This window comes from Medicago sativa, chromosome 6, assembly GCF_051527215.1.
Source record: "Medicago sativa cultivar Bolivia chromosome 6, Bolivia_mono, whole genome shotgun sequence".
In the NCBI taxonomy this organism is placed as follows: Eukaryota; Viridiplantae; Streptophyta; class Magnoliopsida; order Fabales; family Fabaceae; genus Medicago; species Medicago sativa.
Genome location: NC_140754.1, coordinates 44,049,675 through 44,075,372, shown reverse-complemented (window position 1 = coordinate 44,075,372; position 25,698 = coordinate 44,049,675). Strand labels below are relative to the sequence as shown.

The 25,698-nt window shown below is 38.4% G+C and overlaps 2 protein-coding genes across 2 annotated transcripts; one reads left to right on the top strand and one right to left on the bottom strand.

The window, feature by feature from the left end:
• Positions 1 to 1,643: 1,643 nt before the first annotated feature.
• LOC146915360 (uncharacterized) lies at positions 1,644 to 2,603 on the bottom strand. Its single transcript, XM_085721331.1, has 2 exons — positions 2,224 to 2,603; positions 1,644 to 1,968 (listed from the first exon to the last, which is right to left on the bottom strand). The coding sequence occupies exons 1-2, from the start codon at positions 2,601 to 2,603 to the stop codon at positions 1,644 to 1,646; spliced, it is 705 nt and encodes a 234-aa protein (XP_085577457.1).
• A 20,992-nt stretch (positions 2,604 to 23,595) lies between these two features.
• LOC146915359 (UDP-glycosyltransferase 13-like) lies at positions 23,596 to 25,224 on the top strand. Its single transcript, XM_085717768.1, has one exon. It carries the CDS (start codon positions 23,865 to 23,867, stop codon positions 25,188 to 25,190), a length of 1,326 nt encoding a protein of 441 aa, XP_085573894.1. The 5' UTR covers positions 23,596 to 23,864; the 3' UTR covers positions 25,191 to 25,224.
• Positions 25,225 to 25,698: the final 474 nt, after the last annotated feature.

Genomic DNA, 25,698 nt, shown 5'->3' with positions numbered 1-25,698 from the left:
AGGCTAGGCCGGGCCGGGCTTTGTAAGGCCCAAGCCTGGCCTACTTCAAAAATTATAGGCCTGAGCCTGGCCTATTACCCGTCATAGGCTCAATTTTGAGGCCTGGCCTGGTCTATTTAAAGTAAAGTCTAGCAACACATGTAAGCCTACTACTAAATAGGCCAAAATTTACGAAGGCCTAAAGCACATGAATATATGTGCTACTAAATAATGAAATCTTACAAAGGTCTAATCACACCAATATATCTACTACTAAATAACCAATCATATGAAGGCTTGAGTTTATGAGAAAAAAACTTCAACGATATCAATAATGGAAGATATATTATACATAAAAAGCTTAATAGGGCGGCCCGACGGGCTTAATAGGCTTTTTTGTAAGCCTTAGCCTGGCCTATTTAATTAAATAGGCTTTATAAAAAGCTTGAGCCTGGCCTTGTTAATAAACGAGCTGGGCCGAGCTAGGCTTTAAATAGGCTAGGCCATAGGCCCCTGTCGGACGGCCTGGCCTGTTCCCACCCCTAATCACAACATAGATTAAATACTTATAAACACCTTAATTAAACTCATAGTACTCAAGCTCTGAAGTTTGGAGACAATCTATAAGTTTTGGGTTAGTTTTCATAAAATTTCACTTAGACCTCCTTAGAGTATTTTCATCATATCTTAAGATCTAGAAATCATTTTCAAGCCAAACCAAAGCCATTAGAAAAGCTAACTCAATTATCTACAACTTTCATGTTTACACCAAAAGCCAGTTCGAAACAGAAATGGGTGAAAAAGACGCAAGAACGCGAAACAGGGGATGCTGTCAAATAGGAGTACGATTTGGAAAATCGGAGCACGATTTTCTGGGTCAAAATTAGTATTTTCATTCGTAAATAATCGGAGCACGATTTGACAAAATCAGAGCACGATTTGGCACAGGCTGTTACGATTTTTACACCATTTTTCACCCTAAAAACCCAATTTTCAATCACCCAAACCCCAAATTTGATAGGGAACATTGCCTATGATCATTCTAAGACCTGAACATCAATTTAACACAGCAATTCATGGGAAAATCATGCACTTTCAACAATTAAATTCAAAATTCAAAGACCTAATTTCTCAAACAACAAAGTTATGACCAACAACATAAGATTAACCCTAATCCCCAAAACTTACAACCTACAACTTTTGTCAAACCCAATTTCAGAAAAACATACTTAAGATTAGAGAATATGAATCCCACCCTTACCTTAATAGATGAAAATTGCAGCTCTTAGGTCTTCTTCTCTACTCTTGACTTTTTCTCCCTTTTTCACCAAAAACTGATCGTACATTATGTCTTTCTAAACCTAACTTCTCCTATTTATAACCCCTCATCAAATTTGTCTTATTTCCTCTTTCCACCACCAAACTTTCTATATTCACAAAATAACCCCACAGCTTAATATTTTATTTTCAAATCTTATTGTATTAAATAATAAAATAAGTCACAACCTCTCACATAAATCATATAAATCACATAACTCACATGAATCACATAAATCACATCAATCATATAAATATATTCTAAAACTCATTAAAATAATTAAATAATCGAAACGGGCGTTACAACTCTCCCCAACTTATAGAATTTTCGTCCTCGAAAATTTACCTCAGATCAGACGATCCTCATCCTCTGTCTGAGTACCAGATAAAGCAAACACCTTCCCACTAGCCTGAGCCTTCTTAGGTTTCTTGCACTGTGAACCCATGTGTCCTTCTTCATTGCAATTAAAACACACCACATCATCATGCTTACATTCCGTAATAGTATGTCCCTTCTTACCACAACGGAAACACCGTTTCACCTCTCCAATACAAGCATTACTCTTATGGCCTTTCTCACCACAAGTGTAGCAAACAACCTCAGCAGTAGTATCTTTCTTTCCAGGTTTCCTCTCATCATTCACTCTTTGACTACCTTCATCAGCAGGGACACTGTAGGGCTTATGACGATTCTGTTAGTTCTTACTCTTCTGCTCATTCCTGATCTTGTAATGAGCTTTAGTATCTTCTTCATAAATTCTGCAACTGCTCACCAACTCGGAAAAGTTACGGATCTTCTGATATCCAATGCCCCGCTTGATCTCAGGACGCAAGCCATTCTCAAACTTAATACACTTAGAGAACTCAGCAGTCTCAGCAGTATAGTGCGGATAAAATTTAGCCAGCTCCACAAACTTTGCAGTTTACTCTGTCACAAACATGTTATTTTGCTTCAGCTCAAGAAATTCGATCTCTTTCTTCCCGCGAACATCCTCCGGAAAGTATCTGTTTAGGAACTCTCTCCTAAACACAGCCCAAGTAACAACCGCACCATCTTGCTCTAAGGTAGGTAGAAGACTCACCCACCAGTCATCAGCTTCCTCAGCCAGCATGTGTGTACCAAAACGCACATTCTGATCTTCCGTACATTGCATAAGACGGAATACTCTCTCAATCTCTTTGAGCCACGTCTGAGCTCCATCAGGGTCATACCTTCCTTTGAAAGTAGGGGGATGATTCCTCATAAAAGTCTCCAACATTCTTACTTCAGCATTAGCACCAGCATTCACATTAGGCTGTTGCCCCATAGCTTGAGCCACAACCTACAACGCAGCAACAATAACAACATCATTTCTTCCAGCCATCTTAGTTCTCTGCACAACACACAACAATCGGAATAACATAATAATGGTATTCCAACTGTTAAATGACACTACTCGACTCAACTACTTGGTCGGATGGACCGACCTGCTCTGATACCAATTGTAACACCCCGTTTTCCCAACGTAAAAATTTCACTTAAAAATCAGAGTATTTCAACATAAACGGAATGTCACACTTCTTTTCACAAAATTCATAAACAGAATAAATAACTATTTATCCTTCAAAATTCAACAACGTATCATTTAATACTTCGCAGCGGAATTATTCAACATCTAAAATAGTCTTGGCACGCAGGCCTTATCATAAAATCTCATAAAACTTAGTTCATCAACTATTCATAAGAATTCATAAAGTAATACGTAAGGAACAGAAAACAACAACAAAATTCCCATCCCGTTACGTATCAGAGCACCTAAGACACACTTGCGAGGAGTCCACTCACGACCGCGACTAATCTTGGTTACCTGCAAGTTATCCATACGAAGAGCAACATTTTCAAGCAGAAGGGGTGAGATACATAATCAAAAATAATAAGAATGTAATTCTTCAATTACATTTAACAACATAAACATCATCATCATATCATAATAATAATCATGTAGTAACATATCATCATCATAAACAACTTCATAATCAATTTGTAATCAACTTCATAATCAATTCATAAACAACTTCATAATCAATTCGCAATCAACTTCATAATCCATTCATAATCAACTTCATAATCAAATTCATATTCGTTCAGCAACATCAACTTGATAAGTTGACTTAACACTTGACTCGACAATGCAACTCAACTCGAATATGCAACTCTTATCATCTTAAATCATCTTATCAACTGGACATCTTAACATCTTAACAACTTGACTCGACTATGCAACTTCAACTTCTTAAAATCATCTCGACAATGCAAATGCATGTGGTACCAATCCAGGGCATCAAGCCCTCAACATATTTGAGCGTAAAAAGGCTCCCAGGGCATCAAACCCCCAACTTAATTGAGCAAAAGCCCCAGGGCATCAAGCCCTCAACGTGTTGAGCAAAGGCTCGAGGGCATCTTAAATGAGCAAAAGCTCCAGGGCATCAAGCCCTCAACGTGTTGAGCAAAGGCTCGAGGGCATCAAGCCCTCAACTTAAATGAGCAAAAGCTCCAGGGCATCAAGCCCTCAACGTGTTGAGCAAAGGCTCCAGGGCATCAAGCCCTCAACTTAAATGAGTATGCATGGACTCAACATCTTACAACTTAGAACAACATTGACATCTTATATGACTCCAATACTTTGGACAACATCTTCCAACTTTACAACTTAGACCGACATTTACAACTCAAAAATATTAATAGTCAACAACAACAGAAACATCAACATGAGACCACAAGGACAACCATGACAACATACACATTAACACAACTTGGGCATAACAACTTGAATGGCATAAGCAACATGACATTATACAACATACAGTAATCACATAATATATTCCAACCTATCAACAGCAATATCAACATATACATTAATCAATTACTTACATATCAAACCAAGTTAGATTCATCACAACATAGATTAAATACTTATAAACATCTTAATTAAACTCATAGTACTCAAGCTCTGAAGTTTGGAGACAATTTATACGTTTTGATTTAGTTTTCATAAAATTTCACTAAGACCTCCTTAGAGTATTTTCATCATATCTTAAGATATAAAAATCATTTTCAAGCCAAACCAAAGCCATTAGAAAGCTAACTCAATTATCTACAATTTTCATGTTTACACCAAAAGCCAGTTCAGAACAGAAATGGGTGAGAAAGACGCAAGAATGCGAAACAGGGGATGCTGTCAAATCAGAGTACGATTTGGAAAATCGGAGCACGATTTTCTGGGTCAACATTTGCATTTTCATTCGTAAATAATTGGAGCACGATTTGACAAAATCGGAGCACGATTTGGCACAGACTGTTACGATTTTTACACCATTTTTCACCCCAAAAACCCAATTTTCAATCACCTAAACCCTAAATTTGATAGGGAACATTGCCTATGATCATTCTAAGACCTGAACGTCAATTCAACACAACAATTCATGGGAAATTCATGCACTTTCAACAATTAAATTCATAATTCAAAGACCTAATTTCTCAAATAACAAAGCCATGAACAACAACATAAGATTAACCCTAATCCCCAAAACTCACAACCTACAACTTTTGTCAAACCCAATTTCAAAAAAACATACTTAAGATTAGAGAATATGAATCCCACCCTTACCTTAATAGATGAAAATTGCAGCTCTTAGGTCTTCTTCTCTACTCTTGACTTTTTCTCCCTTTTTCACCAAAAACTGATCGTACGTTATGTCTTTCTAAACCTAACTTCTCCTATTTATAACCCCTCATCAAATTTATCTTATTTCCTCTTTCCACCACCAAACTTTCTATATTCACAAAATAACCCCACAGCTTAATATTTTATTTTCAAATCTTATTTTATTAAATAATAAAATAAGTCACAACCTCTCACATAAATCATATAAATCACATAACTCACATAAATCACACCAATCATATAAATATATTCTAAAACTCATTAAAATAATTAAATAAGCGAAACAGGCGTTACAACTACTGCACTGTAGAAAACCGTTCGAGATTTACACCTTCAAATATGGTACTAAGACCACTCTTTAATACTGAAACCACTTTAATATGGTATTGCTACCACTCTGTTATGGTGCTGAGACCACTCAAATATGGTGTTACCACCATTCTAACTTTAATTTCTCCAAAGTATCAAAATGGCACTACGTCCACTCAAATATGGTGATACCACCGTTTCCGCTTTTTAATTTCTCCTCAATTAAAATATTGAAAGAATATTTATATACCGTGAAGATCATTCTTAATTCCGACGGGACATTATTATTCCAAAAATGGACTATGATCTTAATAATACTCTTTATTCCAAAGGGACTTATATTGTTGAAGGGACTATGTTTTTAAGACCATTTTTAATTCCGAAGGGACATTAAACTGAAAAGGGACTATGGTCTTAAGAACACTCTTAATTCCAAAGGAACAGAAAAAAGGAGATGAAGAGAAGAAAGACTCATCAACACAAGTCAAGAAAGGGAGAAGAGAGAAAGAGTTCCCGACAACTCAATGAAACTCTTTGGTGTGATTTTTGTACTAGGTGAGATCTCCTTTTATAGGGAGAGTTTGTAACTAATTTAGAGAAACTTAAGAATTAAGTAAACTTAAAAATTAAGCAACCCACAGATCAGCTTGAGTAACAAACTAATCGGATAAGTTCAAAAAGAAACAAACCCACAAGATTAGCTGAAACAAACTAATGAAGGAAAGATATGAAATTCAGTTGCATTCTCAATCTTATCACAACAAACATAACCTAAAATTATGGGAAGTGATATCCATGAATAAAGAATAATAATAATTATTATTTTCATCATTATCAGGTATTTAAAATTAAATACCACTATTTAAACACTACTAATGTGTGTGTTCTATTTTATGTGGGACTCCCACACTCTATTTTTTCAATTCACACAATACTAAATCAAAGTTTAATTACTTGGTGTTTAATCTTCCAACCTTCCAATTTATTTCCATCTTCACACCAATGTTCCAACAAAAAGTGTGGTTTAAACTAAGTTTAGTTATGACAAGCTTTACTACGATTTACAAAGCTATAGCTTTCTACGGCTTCCTGACTACCTGGTGGCCACTGGAAATATCGTGCACTCAGCCTCTAATTGTCTTCCACAACCCACAATGGTTTACAGTGAAAGAGTTGCAGCTAGTTCGCATGTATAATTGTGGCATCACTGCCACGCCTATGTACGATCTCATAATTCACACCTTTAAGCATTTTCTCTCTCTAGAGCATATACTGACTTGAGTTCCTCCTCTGCCGAAGAACAAGCTTCTACCGCACCAGAGTTCTTCCTCCCCTGCACCGATTCAACAAAGCACGGACACCTCAGCCGTGTCATCCTTAACCGGTCTTAAAACATGGATGGAAAACTATTGAGTAGCAAAAACATACAAACTGGTGATATTCTCTTTTAACTATGAGAGATTGCCATTTATGCAAAAATCCCGTGAAATTCATAACAACAATTAAAAAATCTCATTCTATGTGATCATAAGCTTTTGAAATATCCAATTCAATACTCATGCAATTTGTATATAGAATGGACCAACAAGTCTTATATGGACACAATTTCATATAAAAATTATTTGAACACAGACAAATGGAATAAATAAAAAAGAATTATTTAGTTGTACATTTTCTTTTGGTACATATAAAAAATTTAGTCGTATCATTTAACATCATTCAATAATTTTCTTTTTTTATTTGTCCATGTGTGATCAACATTTTTAATTTGATGTTGTGTTCAAGTAAGCATTTCTATGTGATCAAAACAAAACTTCAACAGCACTCTTACACTCTACAATTACAAGGTCCTTGTTTTCAATGGGAAGTGCTAAATTAGAGTTATCAACACATGAAGCATTCACATAGAATCATCTTTGACACAAAGACAACTAACTATTTATAAATGAGTTTGGTTTCATGCTTTTTTTCTATTAACCAATTATTTTAGGGAGCCCTTAATATATGCACCCTCTAAAAAGTGGTCCAACCATGGTCCTCATAGTTCTACATACTGCATCAGGTAGGTAATGTAACCGGTTGGTATAATAATAAAGTTAAAACAAAAAATATTGACCCTTTGCTTGGTACAAGAAATGCCCCTTCATTGGCTGGTGCCTGTATCTCCATGGTCCATATTCCTTTATCATTCCCTCAAGGCACATATATTTTTAATGCTAAGTTAGAGATCTTAAAGTTGTACAAGAGATATTTTCTTCAATTTTCTAGAAGGGTGGTGACATTGAATTAATGTATAATGTGTTGTATATTATTTATTAATTAAGAGTTATTAAACATATAAACAAGTTTATCAAAATTAAGAAGGATACTTGGCAGGGGAATACATCGAAGAAGATGACATATTGGGTGGAGAAGAAGTTAAAGAAAATAACAAAATTAAAGAATTTGAAACATGCTATAGCCGGTAAAGTTTGAGGTCCATGTTTGGACCCTCTAAAAAGAGGTCCATATTAGGGGGACACTTATCTTAAAACTATCTCAATTTAATTAATTTCTTCATTCGAATACATTATAACCTCTGTATTTAACCAATGACCATTAGTTGAAAAGTTCTATCTGATACACCTGAAGACACTCAGCCCAAGTCACCAAGGCCCAAGAGAGCAACTACTAAGCCACGCCACCTAGCTGATTATGTGTAAGGGCATAGAGGGAATATGGGGTGACTCTAGAATGTTCTTTTGTTATTGTATTGGTGACTCATTACTAGGGTTCAGGAATTAAGACTATATATATATATATATGTGTGTGTGTGTGTGTGTGTGTGTGTGTGTGTGTGTGTGTGTGTGTGTGTGTAAGGATTGGCTCTGCCATCTGTAACACCGTATTTCTAATAAGCGGTAAAACGCGCGAATATTCAAACATATTCTAGAAATAGATGCTACGTCTTCGAATCAAACCACAAAAATACATGCATAAAGATCATGTTACATAACATCGCAGCGGAACATACATATAATTCATCAAACATCTCTGGATCTCAACAAAATACAATTGTATTCTCCAATTCTCAAATAACAGATAACATCTCAACGTCAAAATACATAGTCAAATAAAACAACATGCAAGAACTACCCTATATCAGAGCCCTAATCTAGACACTTGCATATAAAGAGGAACTCCACTCCTCGGCATCATCAAGCAACAAACTAAGCATCCTGCACTCCATCTACCCGTCCATACAGAAAGGTAGGTGGTAAACCACTGAGGGTTAGCATTACATCATCATAATCCATATGAAAACATAGCATTCAAGGATTCATACATATCACATATACATAACCATCCCTCCTAGAAAACTAGCATCATATGATTATTATTTCCCATCACTTACATTTCAAGCTATCACATTATTAACATGGCATAGCAAGTATATCCAATCTTTAAACAAATCATCGATATAAGTTCATCAATTATCAATCAATGAAGGATTACTCACCTTATTCTTCACTTAGCATACTTAACTTCATCAAGTACAATTCATCATTTCAAAGTCATAAGCAAGTAATCATCATCATCAAAGAAATCACCACATCTTATGTATATACATATACAATTCTCACCTCATCATTATTATCAAATTAATTATCATCTAATAGGTTCACCAAGTGTATAAGCACAAACAAATAAGACATGCAATTAAAGCATAAATCAATTATTCACAACCATCAACAAAATTCACCAATGTACATATACACCAATCCACACAATCACAACATTCACCAAATTTCACCAATACACAAATTCACCAAGTCATATATTCAATTATGACACGACTCATCAACTAATCAAATGCATGCAATGTTCAAGACTCTTCTAGATGCATGTGGTACCAACACACCTCAAGGTCGTCACCTTCGATGCAACAAAAACATCGTAATCACCACCATTGGATATAAAATCCACCACCATCAGTCATGAATGCATGAACGTATGACTCGACTCAATGCATATGTTCACACAAACAATAATCACCTCACCATCACCATCATTTTGCATACATGCATTCACCAACAAGATCACCATCAATATTAGCATGTATGAATTCACCACCAACAATCAACATTTAACATGTTCAACAAGCAACATAACATAAACATGTTCATCACCATTCAATTAGTATATATGCATCGACAACAATTCACCACCACTTGACATATATACAATCACCAACAACATTCACAATTCAATCAACAAATAGTTGTCACATATATACATCATCAATCATCTCCACATAAATCCACATATAGTTGCCACATTTCCACATAAATCCTTACAATCCAAATAAATGAACAAATACAACATATGATCACAAACATCATATTCATCACTCAACAACCATTCATACATCATCTCATAATCATATTAATCTATTCATAAAGGATTCATAAGCAATTGGCTCCCAAAAATCATTGTCCATCAAGTTCGTCTCACATTTCACAACTTTGAAAATATTAGAAGTTATGAACCAAAACCAATTTAACAAGTTCAATTGCCTATGCCATGTATTCTCACATGTCACATATGTGTGCAGTAGAGGTTACAAAAGCATTTCATCGGCCACACATGAAGAATTCCCAAAAATCACGAAGTTCGTCTCTTGGCATCATTTTGCAAAACCAATTCATTTCCAAAACAAAACCAAGTTAGACCCAAACTATGATACTCTTAGAAGCTTAATTATAAATTGATTGAATAAGGTTAGGTGTTTGGAATCCATGGTATGCTTAAAAGTACACAAAAATACGAAAAAACAAAGTTTTGGGATTCTGCAGAACTGACACGGTCGCGTGGTCAGGACACACGGTCGTGTGATCCCTTACAGGGGACTCTGCACGGTCGTGTCATCCAGACACACGGTCGTGTCATTCCACCAGTACAACAAAAATGCAATTTTACGTTTTCGTGCATAAAATCTTGTTTTCGAGTCCGATTTCAGTTCCGTTTTCGCCAATGCATTCCTAACACTTAGACCATACAAACCACACTTGAAAACTTCACATTTCAACATTAAAACAACTTAATCAAACTCATCCCAAAATGACTTATTTTGTAAAAGTTCTTAAAATGACTTTTACTCAAAACTCATTTTCTTCCCAAAATGATTCCCCTCCAAAACAATCTTCTTAATTCATTCAACATCATCAAAATCAAACTTCTTCGTTATCAACCCATTTTTATAAAAACCTCAAGAACAACACAAATTCATAACAACATCAAAGATTATGATTACCCAAGGTTTCTAACATCAACAACAACACCTCACAACTTCAACAACAACAACCAATCATGAATTCATCACAATTCATCAACAACAACATCTCATATTATCAATTTTGATACCCAAAGCATCAATCCAACAACCACATGTTTCAAATCAATAACAACAACTAATGAACATGAAATGCACAATTTAACACCACAACTTCATTTTTCAACAAATTTACTCAAGAACACAATATACCCATATTTTTACATTTCAACATGGTAATTCACATACTAACACACAATTATCCCACAAATCATGTTATCAAACATAACAACAACAATTATGCACGAATTTACAACAATTAGATTCAATTCATCAATTTCACAAAATGGGTAAAAAGGAAAAATTATGAATTATGGTTGAATTCTAACCCTCTTACCTCTAGCACCAAGGTTCTCTAACCCAAGCTTCAATTTAGCTCCTAGATGATGAATCTCCTCTTCAAGCTCTAACCCTTGTTCTTGTTGTTGCTTCTAGTCTCTATCTCTTCTCTTCCCAAATGAAATGAATAATGTTTGTAACCCTATCTCTTCACTAATCATTAGCTTATAAAGGCTCACTTAATTGGGCTTATCTCACAAACCTTAATGGGCCTAACCCATTTCTAATTCAACCTCAAAAATGTTACTACTCACTTACCGGTAAAATATAACGCTAACGGTCACTTAACAGTAAATAAAATAATTACTACACCCTCTAGTAACTTGGTAAAATAATAATAACTCTCACTAAACACTAAAAATAACTTTCTGCAAAATTACAAAATTGCCACTGCCCTCAAAACGACCAAAATGCCCCTAAGTCCAAAATGACTAAAATACCCTTCTAACACCGAACTCTACGAATCCCAACCAAAAATACACACAGAGGCAAACAATCACACATGACCACTTATAACACACATAAATAATAAATAAAATAAATCTAGCGAAAAACGGGCTGTTACAACTCTCCCCCACTAAAAAGAATTTTCGCCCTCGAAAATTACCTGAAGGAAACAACTCTGGATACGCAACCCTCATCCTACTCTCCGATTCCCAAGTGGCACTCTCACCGGTTGGTCCAACCCAAATCACTTTAACCAAAATGACTTCCTTGCCACGCAAACGCTTCACTTCACGATCCTCCATCCTAACCGGCCAAGTCTCAACGGTTAAATTATCCCTTACTTCCAAATCATCCACTTGAATCACATGGGACGCATCATACACATACTTCCTCAACTGAGACACATGAAACACATCATGAAGATTCGACAAAGATGGCGGTAACACAATCCGATACGCTACAACCCCAACCTTCTCAACAATCTCAAAAGGTCCAACGAAACGAGGAGTCAACTTCCGACACTTCAAAGCACGTCCTACACCAGTTACAGGATTCACTCTCAAAAACACATGATCACCAACCTGAAACTCGATGTCCTTCCTCCTCTTGTCATGATAACTCTTCTGCCTACTCTGAGACGCTCTCATCTTCTCTTGAATCATCTTAACCTTCTTGGTCGTCTCTTGCACGACTTTCGGTCCTAACAAAGCACTTCTCCTGACTCATACCAACACAAAGGAGTCCTACACCTCCGACCATACAAAGCTTCAAACAGTGCCATTCCGATACTAGAATGGAAACTGTTGTTGTAAGTAAACTCAATCAATGGTAAACATTCGACCCAACTGACACCTTGCTCTAAAACACAAGCTCTCAACAAATCTTCCAAACTCTAAATAGTCCTCTCCGTCTGACCATCAGTCTGGGGATGATAAGCAGAACTCAACCTCAACTTAGTTCCCAAAACATCTTGCAAACTCTCCCAAAACTTAAAAGTAAACCTCGGATCCCGATCTGACACAATACTAGAAGGAAAACCATGCAATCTAACAATCTGCTCAATGTAGATCTCAGCCAACTTAGCCACAGACATACCGGTCTTGATAGGAACAAAATGTGCCGACTTTAACAACCGATCAACAATCACCCAAATAGAGTCAAAACTCTTAACAGTCTTCGGCAACGCTCCAACAAAGTCCATCGATATACTATCCCACTTCCACTCTGGCACAAACAACGGTTGCATCAAACCTGACGGTCTCTGATGTTCAATCTTAGACTTCTGACAAACCAAACAAGCATACACAAACTCTGCAATATCCTTCTTCATTCCAGGCCACCAAAACAACTTCTTCAAATCCTGATACATCTTAGTCGCTCCTGGATGAATACTCAAACTACTTCTATGACCTTCTTCCAAAATCTGCTTCTTAAGCTCAAGAACACTTGGCACACAAACACGATCACGAAACATCAAAACACCGTTCTCATCCAACCTGAAGTCTCCACCTTACCTTGACTAACCAACACCACTCGATCCACAAGTTCCAAATCTTCCTTCTGACCATTCCTAATCTCTTCCAAAATATTACTTGTCAGTTTCAACATTCCCAACCTCACACCATCCGGCGTCAACTCACTAACCAAACTCAAATCTCGAAACTGTTCAATCAACTCCAACTCTTTCATCATCAAAGCAGACATATGCAATGACTTTCTACTCAAAGCATCAGCAACAACATTAGCCTTTCCAGGATGATAGCTCAACTGGAAGTCAAAATCCTTAAGATACTCCAACCATCTCCTCTGCCTCATATTCAACTCTTTCTGGTCAAACAAGTACTTCAAACTCTTATGGTCACTAAACACTTCAAACTTAGAACCATACAGATAATGCCTCCAAATCTTCAACACATACACAACGGCCGCTAATTCCAAGTCATGAGTCGGATAATTCTTCTCATGCATTTTCAACTGCCTCTAAGCATAAGCCACAACCTGACGATTCTGCATAAGCACACCACCAAGACCCAACTTAGAAGCATCACAACACACAACAAACGATTCCTTCGGATTCGGCAAAATCAACACTGGAGCTGACGTCAACCTCTTCTTCAACTCTTGGAAACTCTTTTCACACTTAGCATCCCAAACATAAGCTTGTCCCTTCCGAGTCAACTGCGTCAATGGCAACGCCAACTTAGAGAATCCCTCAATGAACCTCCGATAATAACCTGCCAATCCAAGGAAGCTTCTAACCTCAAAAACAGACTTAGGTGATTCCCACCGCAACACTGCATCAACCTTCGACGGAACTACGGCAATGCCACCTTTAGAAATCACATGACCAAGGAAACTCACTTCCCGCAACCAAAACTCACACGTCGACAACTTAGCAAACAGCTTCTTCTCTTTCAAAACTCCCAACACAATCCTCAAATGCTCAGCATGCTCTTCTTCAGACTTAGAATACACCAAAATATCATCTATAAACACCACCACAAAACGATCCAGAAAAGGATGAAATATTCTATTCATGTACTCCATGAAGACACCTGGTGCATTAGATACTCCAAATGGCATCACAGAATACTCATAGTGTCCATACCTCGTTCTGAACGCAGTTTTGGATATATCTTCCGCCTTTACTCTAATCTGATGATATCCTGACCTCAAATCAATCTTACTAAACATTTCTGCACCAACCAACTGATCCATCAAATCATCAATCCTCGGAAGCGGATACCGATTCTTGATTGTCACCTTGTTCAATTGCCGATAATCCACGCACAACCTCATGCTTCCATCTTTCTTCTTTACCAACAACACAGGACCACCCCACGGAGAAACACTCGGCCTGATAAACTGTTTCTCGAGCAACTCTTCCAACTGCTTCTTCAACTCCCCCAACTCTAATGCAGACATCCGATAAGGCGCAATCGAAATAGGACTCGTTCCCAGAACCAAATCAATTGCAAACTCAACTTCCCTCTCCGGCGGTAATTCGGTAATGTCGTCTGGAAAAACTTCTGGAAACTCTTGCACTACCGGCAAATCACCAACTCCTTTCTCACTATTTTCCTTCAAGGAAGAAAACATCATGAACACACTAGCTTCGCCATCCAAGGACTTCTTCCCTTGCTCCGCGGTCAAGAACTTCCCACCTTCCTCAGCTACCGGCTTAAAAAACGTTACACTCTTGGTCAAACAATTGATGTTAACACCAAAAGTCAACATCCAATCCATACCAAAAATAACGTCCATATGCTTCAACAGAAGACACACAAGATTCAACTGAAAATCAACAAGAACCTTAACACAAATCACAACCAACTGAGCCTCTGCAGCCAAAGATACCTTCCTTTGCCAGACCAACAAACCTGAAGCAACCTGCTACTCCCCCACTAAGCTCAAGCCCACCTAAAAAAACGGAACAACAGAACAAGTACCGACAGTAATTCCGTACATGTCGCATACAAACAGGAAAATCAACGGGTTTTGGTCTGGACAAGACCAACCAGGCTCTGATACCAACTTGTAACACCCTATTTCTAATAAGCGGTAAAACGCGCGAATATTCAAACATATTCTAGAAATAGATGTTACGTCTTCGAATCAAACCACAAAAATACATGCATAAAGATCATGTTACATAACATCGCAGCGGAACATACATATAATACATCAAACATCTCTGGATCTCAACAAAATACAATTGTATTCTCCAATTCTCAAATAACAGATAACATCTCAACGTCAAAATACATAGTCAAATAAAACAACATGCAAGAACTACCCTAGATCAGAGCCCTAATCTAGACACTTGCATATAAAGAGGAACTCCACTCCTAGGCATCATCAAGCAACAAACTAAGCATCCTGCACTCCATCTACCCGTCCATACAGAAAGGTAGGTGGTAAACCACTGAGGGTTAACATTACATCATCATAATCCATATGAAAACATAGCATTCAAGGATTCATACATATCACATATACATAACCATCCCTCCTAGAACACTAGCATCATATGATTATTATTTTCCATCACTTACATTTCAAGCTATCACATTATTAACATGGCATAGCAAGTATATCCAATCTTTAAACAAATCATCGATATAAGTTCATCAATTATCAATCAATGAAGGATTACTCACCTTATTCTTCACTTAGCATACTTAACTTCATCAAGTACAATTCATCATTTCAAAGTCATAAGCAAGTAATCATCATCATCAAAGAAATCACCACATCTTATGTATATACATATACAATTCTCACCTCATCATTATTATCAAATTAATTATCATCTAATAGGTTCACCAAGTGTATAAGCACAAACAAATAAGACATGCAATTAAAGCATAAATCAATTATTCACAACCATCAACAAAATTCACCAATGTACATATACACCAATCCACACAATCACAACATTCACCAAATTTCACCAATACACAAATTCACCAAGTCATATATTCAATTATGACACGACTCATCAACTAATCAAATGCATGCAATGTTCAAGACTCTTCTAGATGCATGTGGTACCAACACACCTCAAGGTCGTCACCTTCGATGCAACAAAAACATCGTAATCACCACCATTGGATATAAAATCCACCACCATCAGTCATGAATGCATGAACATATGACTCGACTCAATGCATATGTTCACACAAATAATAATCACCTCACCATCACCATCATTTTGCATACATGCATTCACCAACAAGATCACCATCAATATTAGCATGTATGAATTCACCACCAACAATCAACATTTAACATGTTCAACAAGCAACATAACATAAACATGTTCATCACCATTCAATTAGTATATATGCATCGACAACAATTCACCACCACTTGACATATATACAATCACCAACAACATTCACAATTCAATCAACAAATAGTTGTCACATATATACATCATCAATCATCTCCACATAAATCCACATATAGTTGCCACATTTCCACATAAATCCTTACAATCCAAATAAATGAACAAATACAACATATGATCACAAACATCATATTCATCACTCAACAACCATTCATACATCATCTCATAATCATATTAATCTATTCATAAAGGATTCATAAGCAATTGGCTCCCAAAAATCATTGTCCATCAAGTTCGTCTCACATTTCACAACTTTGAAAATATTAGAAGTTATGAACCAAAACCAATTTAACAAGTTCAATTGCCTATGCCATGTATTCTCACAAGTCACATATGTGTGCAGTAGAGGTTACAAAAGCATTTCATCGGCCACACATGAAGAATTCCCAAAAATCATGAAGTTCGTCTCTTGGCATCATTTTGCAAAACCAATTCATTTCCAAAACAAAACCAAGTTAGACCCAAACTATGATACTCTTAGAAGCTTAATTATAAATTGATTGAATAAGGTTAGGTGTTTGGAATCCATGGTATGCTTAAAAGTACACAAAAATACGAAAAAACAAAGTTTTGGGATTCTGCAGAACTGACACGGTCGCGTGGTCAGGACACACGGTCGTGTGATCCCTTACAGGGGACTCTGACACAGTCGTGTCATCCAGACACACGGTCGTGTCATTCCACCAGTACAGCAAAAATGCAATTTTACGTTTTCGTGCATAAAATCTTGTTTTCGAGTCCGATTTCAGTTCCGTTTTCGCCAATGCATTCCTAACACTTAGACCATACAAACCACACTTGAAAATTTCACATTTCAACATTAAAACAACTTAATCAAACTCATCCCAAAATGACTTATTTTGTAAAAGTTCTTAAAATGACTTTTACTCAAAACTCATTTTCTTCCCAAAATGATTCCCCTCCAAAACAATCTTCTTAATTCATTCAACATCATCAAAATCAAACTTCTTCATTATCAACTCATTTTTATAAAAACCTCAAGAACAACACAAATTCATAACAACATCAAAGATTATGATTACCCAAGGTTTCTAACATCAACAACAACACCTCACAACTTCAACAACAACAACCAATCATGAATTCATCACAATTCATCAACAACAACATCTCATATTATCAATTTTGATACCCAAAGCATCAATCCAACAACCACATGTTTCAAATCAATAACAATAACTAATGAACATGAATTCATGCACAATTTAACACCACAACTTCATTTTTCAACAAATTTACTCAAGAACACAATATACCCATATTTTTACATTTCAACATGTTAATTCACATACTAACACACAATTATCCCACAAATCATGTTATCAAACATAACAACAACAATTATGCACGAATTTACAACAATTAGATTCAATTCATCAATTTCACAAAATGGGTAAAAAGGAAAAATTATGAATTATGGTTGAATTCTAACCCTCTTACCTCTAGCACCAAGATTCTCTAACCCAAGCTTCAATTTAGCTCCTAGATGATGAATCCCCTCTTCAAGCTCTAACCCTTGTTCTTGTTGTTGCTTCTAGTCTTTATCTCTTCTCTTCCCAAATGAAATGAATAATGTTTGTAACCCTATCTCTTCACTAATCATTAGCTTATAAAGGCTCACTTAATTGGGCTTATCTCACAAACCTTAATGGGCCTAACCCATTTCTAATTCAACCTCAAAAATGTTACTACTCACTTACCGGTAAAATATAACGCTAACGGTCACTTAACGGTAAATAAAATAATTACTACACCCTCTAGTAACTTGGTAAAATAATAATAACTCTCACTAAACACTAAAAATAACTTTCTGCAAAATTACAAAATTGCCACTGCCCTCAAAACGACCAAAATGCCCCTAAGTCCAAAATGACTAAAATACCCTTCTAACACCGAACTCTACGAATCCCAACCAAAAATACACACAGAGGCAAACAATCACACATGACCACTTATAACACACATAAATAATAAATAAAATAAATCTAGCGAAAAACGGGCTATTACACCATCAATCATTAAGGAATTATTCTGTTGTCTTAAATTGGAGTCTCTCTGGTACTCGAAACCAGATCCCCTTTCCTTTTTCTATCAATTTGGTGCTCTCGTTGCTTTTACTCTACCTTCCACTATGACCAAAGCTGTGGCCACCAACCAAAATCAGAATGACCCTTTGACACAACTCATCACCACCCTCACCCAACGCATCGACGCTCTCACGTCGGAAGTTGCGGACCTCAAATCCACTTCCTCTCCCAAAACACCACCGTTTGGATCTAGTTCCTCTGCCTCGTCTGGGTTTCCACCCAAGGTCCGATTGGATTGTCCTCGGTTTGACGGAACCGCTGCCATGGACTGGTTGTTTTCAGTCAACCGTTTCTTTGAGTACCATCAGATCTCGGAGAAAGATCGTCTTCGCATCGTGTCATTTTACATGGAAGGTCCGGCGCTTTGTTGGTTTCAATGGGTGGAACGGAACGGCCTCTTTCACTCGTGGTCCGATTTTGTTCGTCAACTGGAACTCCGTTTCGCTCCATCGAGCTTCCGCAGCCCTCAAGGCCGTCTCTGTAAGCTCCAACAAACTGGATCTGTGTCTGAATATCTCACTGATTTTGAATCTTTGGCAAATAGGATCGTCGGTGTTCCTCCTTCTTTCCTGCTGGAGTGTTTCATTTCTGGTCTCAAACCACCGATTCAACGCGAAGTGCTTGCTCTTCGCCCTGTTTCTCTTACTGACGCAACGGAGCTTGCAAAGTTGCAAGAGTAACGTTTTAATGAATCGCGACAGGCTCATTTCCGCTCACCAGCTCAGCCGCCACCGTCAGCCTCCGCTCCACCTCTCACACCTACTACACCAGGGTCGCCCTCTTCCCCCTTACCTTTCAAGCGGTTAACTGCTGCTGAGCGCCAAATCCGGCGTGAGAAAGGGCTCTGCTACAATTGTGATGAGAAGTTCGGTCCTACGCATCGCTGCAAGAGTCGGTTCCTCCTCTTACTGGCAGAAGATGATGAAGACTTCTCCGGCGACGCATCAGACTCTTCGTTTATTACTGCGGATGACAACATTCTGGTGGAAGAAGCGGATTCCGGTCGTCTGAGCCTTAATGCTTTTACGGGTCAGTACAACCCGCAAACTTTTCGGGTCACAGCTCAATTGGCGGGTTGCTCCATTCAAATTCTGGTGGATAGTGGTAGCTCTCACAATTTCTTGCAAGCCCGTTTAGCCAAACAATTGGGCCTTTCCACCGAGCCCACCAGACCTTTATCTGTCCCTGTCGGTAATGGTGATTCATTACACTGTGGCCACATGGCACGTGGGACCAAGCTGACAGTTCAGGAGCACCCATTTACGGTGGACTTTCATCTCATTGATCTGAGCGGTACAGATGCGGTTTTGGGGATCCAATGGCTGCGTGAATTGGGACCAGTCTTGACAGACTATGATGCACTCACCATGCAGTTCATGTATGAGGGCCGTATGATCCAGCTGCGGGGCAACCCGGATCCCATTCCTAGTGAGGTTTCTTTACATCAAATGCGTAAGTTGTTATCTCCTAGTCAATCAGTAGGCTTCTTCTATCTAGCTATGACCCCCAATCACCCACAATTGCCTACTTCCCCTACCATACAATCTCTCGTCACATCTTACGCCCCCATTTTTACACCTCCAACCACCCTTCCACCATCACGGCCCTCTGACCACTCCATTCCCCTCATTCCAAATGCACCTCCCGTCAAAATACGACCCTACCGTTATCCTTTTTTTCAGAAGCTAGAAATTGAAAAGCAAGTTGCCCATATGCTGGACTTGGGAGAAATTCAACCTAGCAATAGTGCCTTTTCCTCACCAGTTCTATTGGTTAAGAAAAAAGACGGGTCATGGAGATTTTGTGTGGATTATCGCGGTCTCAATGCCATTACCATCCGTGATAACTACCCAATTCCAACTATTGATGAACTATTGGATGAATTAGGCCATGCTGCTTGGTTTTCAAAGTTGGATCTTCTCAGTGGTTATCACCAAATTCGGATGCGACCGGAGGATGTTCACAAAACAGCATTCCGCACTCATGACGGCCACTACGAATTTCGTGTTATGCCTTTCGGATTATGCCACGCTCCAGCCACCTTCCAGTCAACAATGAATGATCGTCTTCGCCCTTTTTTGCGCAAGTTTGTCATTGTTTTCTTCGACGACATTTTGATCTACAGTGCCACCTGGTCTGACCATTTGCTCCACTTAAAACAGGTATTTGAGTGCTTATTACAAGGACAGTTCTATATCAAGCCAGAAAAGTGTGCTTTCGGCCTGCAACAGATTGAGTACCTAGGCCATATTGTCCACCATGGGGCAGTCCTCCCTGATCCAGCAAAAATTCAAGCCATGGTTGATTGGCCGCTACCAACATCTCTCAAAGGTTTGAAGGGCTTCTTAGGCCTCACCGGTTTTTACCGTAAATTCATCAAGGGCTACGCCTTGATTGCGGCACCATTAACTGCTCTGCTTAAGAAGAATGCGTTCCAATGGTGTGAGGAGGCCACTAATGCTTTCACCGCACTCAAAAAAGCTATGACTGATGCCTCTATGCTCGCTCTACCTGACTTTACTAAGCCTTTTGTGCTACAAACAGATGCTTCTGGTTATGGAATGGGAGCGGTTTTGTCCCAGGGAAGCAGGCCTATCGCTTTTTTCAGCAAGCTATTCACTCCCAGAATGCTTAATAGCTCTGTGTACATTAAGGAACTTCATGCCATTACTACCGCAATTAAGAAGTGGCGCCAGTACCTTTTGGGCCATTTTTTCACCATCCAAACCGATCACAAACCCTTGAAGGAGCTTCTCACTCAACATATTCAGACCCCTGAACAGCAAGTTTACTTGTCCAAGCTTATGGGGTACAACTATGACATTCAATATAAACCTGGAGTTTTGAATATTGTAGCTGATGCTTTATCTCGACGTGAAGGAGAGTGCTTTGTGATTTCTGTTCCTACTCCGGTTTGGCTCCAACAATTAAAGGATGAATTGGCCCATAACACCAAGTTCCCCGCCCTCAAAAATCAGCTGGAAAATGATTCTGCTTCTCTACCACAATATACCGCTTAGAGCCTGGTCTCATTTACTACAATAACAGGTTGTGGATTCCTGATGATTGTTCCTTTATTCCCCTGTTTATTGCCGAGTTTCACGCCACTCCTACCGGCGGTCACATGGGTACCAAAAAAAACACTAGCACAGCTCCAAGAAAATTTCTATTGGACCAACATGCCTTTTTCAGTGACTACCTTCATCAAAGAGTGTGTTTCTTGTCAGCAGACGAAGTATGTCCCCAAACGACCAGCCGGTTTGCTCCAACCTCTGCCCCTGCCTCACCGTATTTGGGAAGACCTCTCTATGGATTTCGTTAGTGGTTTACCACCATCTGAGGGACACTCTGTCATCTTCGTTGTGGTGGATAGACTCTCAAAAGGTGTCCACTTTGGCACCCTGGCTCATCCATATACTGCTTACAAGGTAGCTCAATTGTTCATCACGATGGTTGCAAAACTTCACGGTATGCCTCGCAACATTGTCTCTGACCGGGACCCTATATTTCTGAGTCATTTTTGGCAGGAACTCTTCAAGGCTTGCGGTACTCGCTTAAGAATGTCAACTGCATATCATCCCGAGACCGACGGGCAAACTGAGGTTGTCAATCGTACATTGCAGCAATACTTGCGTGCGTTTGTACAACACAAACCCACTTCTTGGAAGTCTCTGCTTCCGTGGGCAGAATGGTGCTATAATACTGCTGTCCATTCCAGTTCTGGCATGTCTCCCTTTGAGGTAATTTATGGCCGTTCCCCACCTGCTGTTCCAGACTACTTGCCTCAAGGTTCCCAAGTGGAAGCTGTAGATACTTTGTTAACATCCAGAGATGCTGTCTTGGAAAAATTAAAACGAAATCTGTTGAAGGCTCAAACAAACATGAAGCGGATTGCAGACAATCACCGTCGTGATGTGGAATTTTTGGTTGGAGATTGGGTTTACGTGCGCCTTCGTCCTTACCGGCAAATTTCAGTGGCGGGGCACAGCAACTACCACAAACTTCTGAAGCGTTTTTTTGGACCCTATCAGATTACTGAGCGCCTTGGCAAGGTTGCATACCGTTTGGAGCTCCCTTCAAATTCAAAAATTCACCCAGTTTTTCATTGCTCGGTCCTTAAGCCACACCAGGGCCCACCTCCGGTCACTCTATCTCCACTTCCTGCTGCTGTTTTCCAGAACTGTCCCGTGCTCACACCTGCTGCAATTTTGGATTCAAAATTGGATGATTCGACAGATCCCCCCACTCCTATGGTGCTGGTTCAGTGGCAAGGGTTGGCTCCGGAAGACGCTACTTGGCTACCTCGTACTCAGCTGGATTTCACCTCCATCCTTGAGGACAAGGATAGTTTTGCTGGGGGAGCGAATGATACACTTGAAGACACTCAGCCCAAGTCACCAAGGCCCAAGAGAGCAACTACTAAGCCACGCCACCTAGCTGATTATGTGTAAGGGCATAGAGGGAATATGGGGTGACTCTAGAATGTTCTTTTGTTATTGTATTGGTGACTCATTACTAGGGTTCAGGAATTAAGACTATATATATATGTAAGAATTGGCTCTGCCATCAATCATTAAGGAATTATTCTGTTGACTTAAATTGGAGTCTCTCTGGTACTCGAAACCAGATCCCCTTTCCTTTTTCTATCACTATCAAACATCCCTTTCTTTACACATATACCAATAGAACAATAATAAAAAGAGGCATGCTATATCAAGTGAAAGACATATTTACGCGATTCCCACGAAGGTGTATTTTAACACAATTTTGATCACACTTTAATTCCAATTTTTGCGGCATTCATGCATGTAGTAGTACATGTGTAGCTAATTAACACTTCTCGGGATGATTTTGTGTCGCTATACATATCTTTTCCCTGATAAAAAGGAAAATGCTATATTCAGCTAAAGAAATCGTCCCGACAATTTCACGAAGAAACTTGATTGGCTAATATATATATATATATATATGCACCACTACCGCATGTTTTCCACAAATTACGGAATTATACCACTAAAACACTTTGCCTATTCGATGTATATAGCAATGCTCTTTTTTCTATGAGCGCTGCTGCTATATAGAGCGAGAATATGTTTTCTAAAATTTCAGAGAGCTTTTCTCTTTCTCATAAAGTGGAGCTATTTTTAAAACATTTTAAATAATTAATAAAAAGGAATAGCGGTATAATTTCTAAATTTGTGGAAAACATGCGGTAAAAAAGGAATTTGTGGAAAGAAATTCACCTTTCTTCCACAACTTTCAAATTCTCATAAAACCTATCATATCTTCGTCATCTTCAAAGACAAATTCTTAATCAAACACAAACCTTTCACATATCATTAACCTTCAATCTATCTCAAAGAAAAAAAAGAAAAAAAATGGACACTATAATTCTATATCCAGCCATGGGAAGAGGACACCTAGTCCCAATGGTAGAACTAGGAAAATTCATATCAAATCACCATCATAAAACTCTCTCCATCAAAATCTTCCTCCCCTCCTCACCAAATACTATCAACATCCAATACATCTCCGCCGTGACCGCCGCCGCACCTTCCATCACATTCCACCACCTCTCTCACTCTCAAAACCTAACAACCACCCTTCAATCCTTCATTTCTCAATCCTCCAAACCTAAAGCCTTCATCTTAGATTCTTTCAACCACTCCGCCGCTTCGATAACCACCACCCTCAACATCCCCACCTTCTATTTTTTTCCAATGGCAGCCAGCACCGTTGCACTTTTCCTCTATACCCCAACAATCCACCACAACACCACCAACAATGACGTGCTTCGCAACATCCCCGGCTTGCCACCAATCTTACCGGAGGACATGCCGGAACCATTTCTTGACCGTGGAAGCCAAAGCTACAATTTCTTCGTCAACATGTCAATTCAAATGAGAAAAACTAATGGTTTAATTGTTAACTCGTTTGAGAAGCTTGAAACCAAAGCATTCATGGCTTTGAAGAATGGAGCTTGTGTAACGGAAGAACAAAAACCACGTGTGTTTTGTGTTGGACCTCTAGTTGAAATGATTAAGGAAAATAACGGTGTTGCTGATGATGATGATAATGGATGTTTGAGTTGGCTCAACTTGCAACCTAGTCAAAGTGTTGTGTTTTTGAGCTTTGGAAGCTATGGAAGATTTTCAAAGCGTCAAATAAAAGAGATAGCCTTAGGGTTGGAAAAGAGTGAGAAAAGGTTTTTGTGGGTTGTGAGAAACCCTATTGGGTATGAAAGGGAAGAGCTTAGTTTTGAGGAGTTATTTCCACTAGGGTTTTTGGAGAGAACAAAGGAGAAAGGAAAAGTGGTGAAGGATTGGGCCCCACAAGTGAAGGTACTGAGTCATGACTCGGTTGGAGGGTTTGTAACTCATTGTGGTTGGAACTCAGTGTTGGAAGCAATTACTTGTGGAGTGTCAATGGTGGCATGGCCTCTTTATGCAGAGCAAAGGTTGAATAGGGTTGTAATGGTGGAAGAGATGAAGGTTGCTTTGGCCTTGAAAGAGAATGAAGATGGGTTTGTTAAGGCAAGTGAGTTGGTGGAACGAATGGGAGAGATTATGGACAAGGAGAGAGGGAGAGGGAAAGAGATTAGAGAGAGAGTTTTGGGTGCTAGAAATGATGCTATTGCTGCACGTAGTGATGGTGGGTCTTCTAGGCTTGATTTGAACAACTTGGTTGACCTGTGGAGGCAATGATCGTACTATACTTTGCATTTTTCAAAATTTATAAGTCTTCTTTTTTTGGTTACAAATTTATAAGTCTTCATGAATGCACAAATTTAATTTTATTTTCGGACGCTTCTTCAAAAAAAAAAATTATTTTCGGACGAAGTGGGCTATGATGGCATATTAATTCAATGTTTAAAAATGAATTTATCATGATGCAAGACTAACTTATTATGCACATTAGACAACGTTTTTAATTTTGTTATAACTTACGTACTAGTGTAATTATTATAAATTATATGTATAGGTAATGTTTCCCTTAAAAAAATGTATAAGTAATATTTAGACAATAGACACATGTATAAGTGTGTTATGAATAATTAAGTTAGTGGATGTCCATCCTTAATCTTCAACCTTCCTATAACTTCCATAAGTGAATGGATGGTTAGTGGTCATTAATTAGTTTGATCATTCACTTGCTCATATTGTATCCTATAAATAGGACTCATATTTTAGTGTAAAGACACCCTTGAGAAGC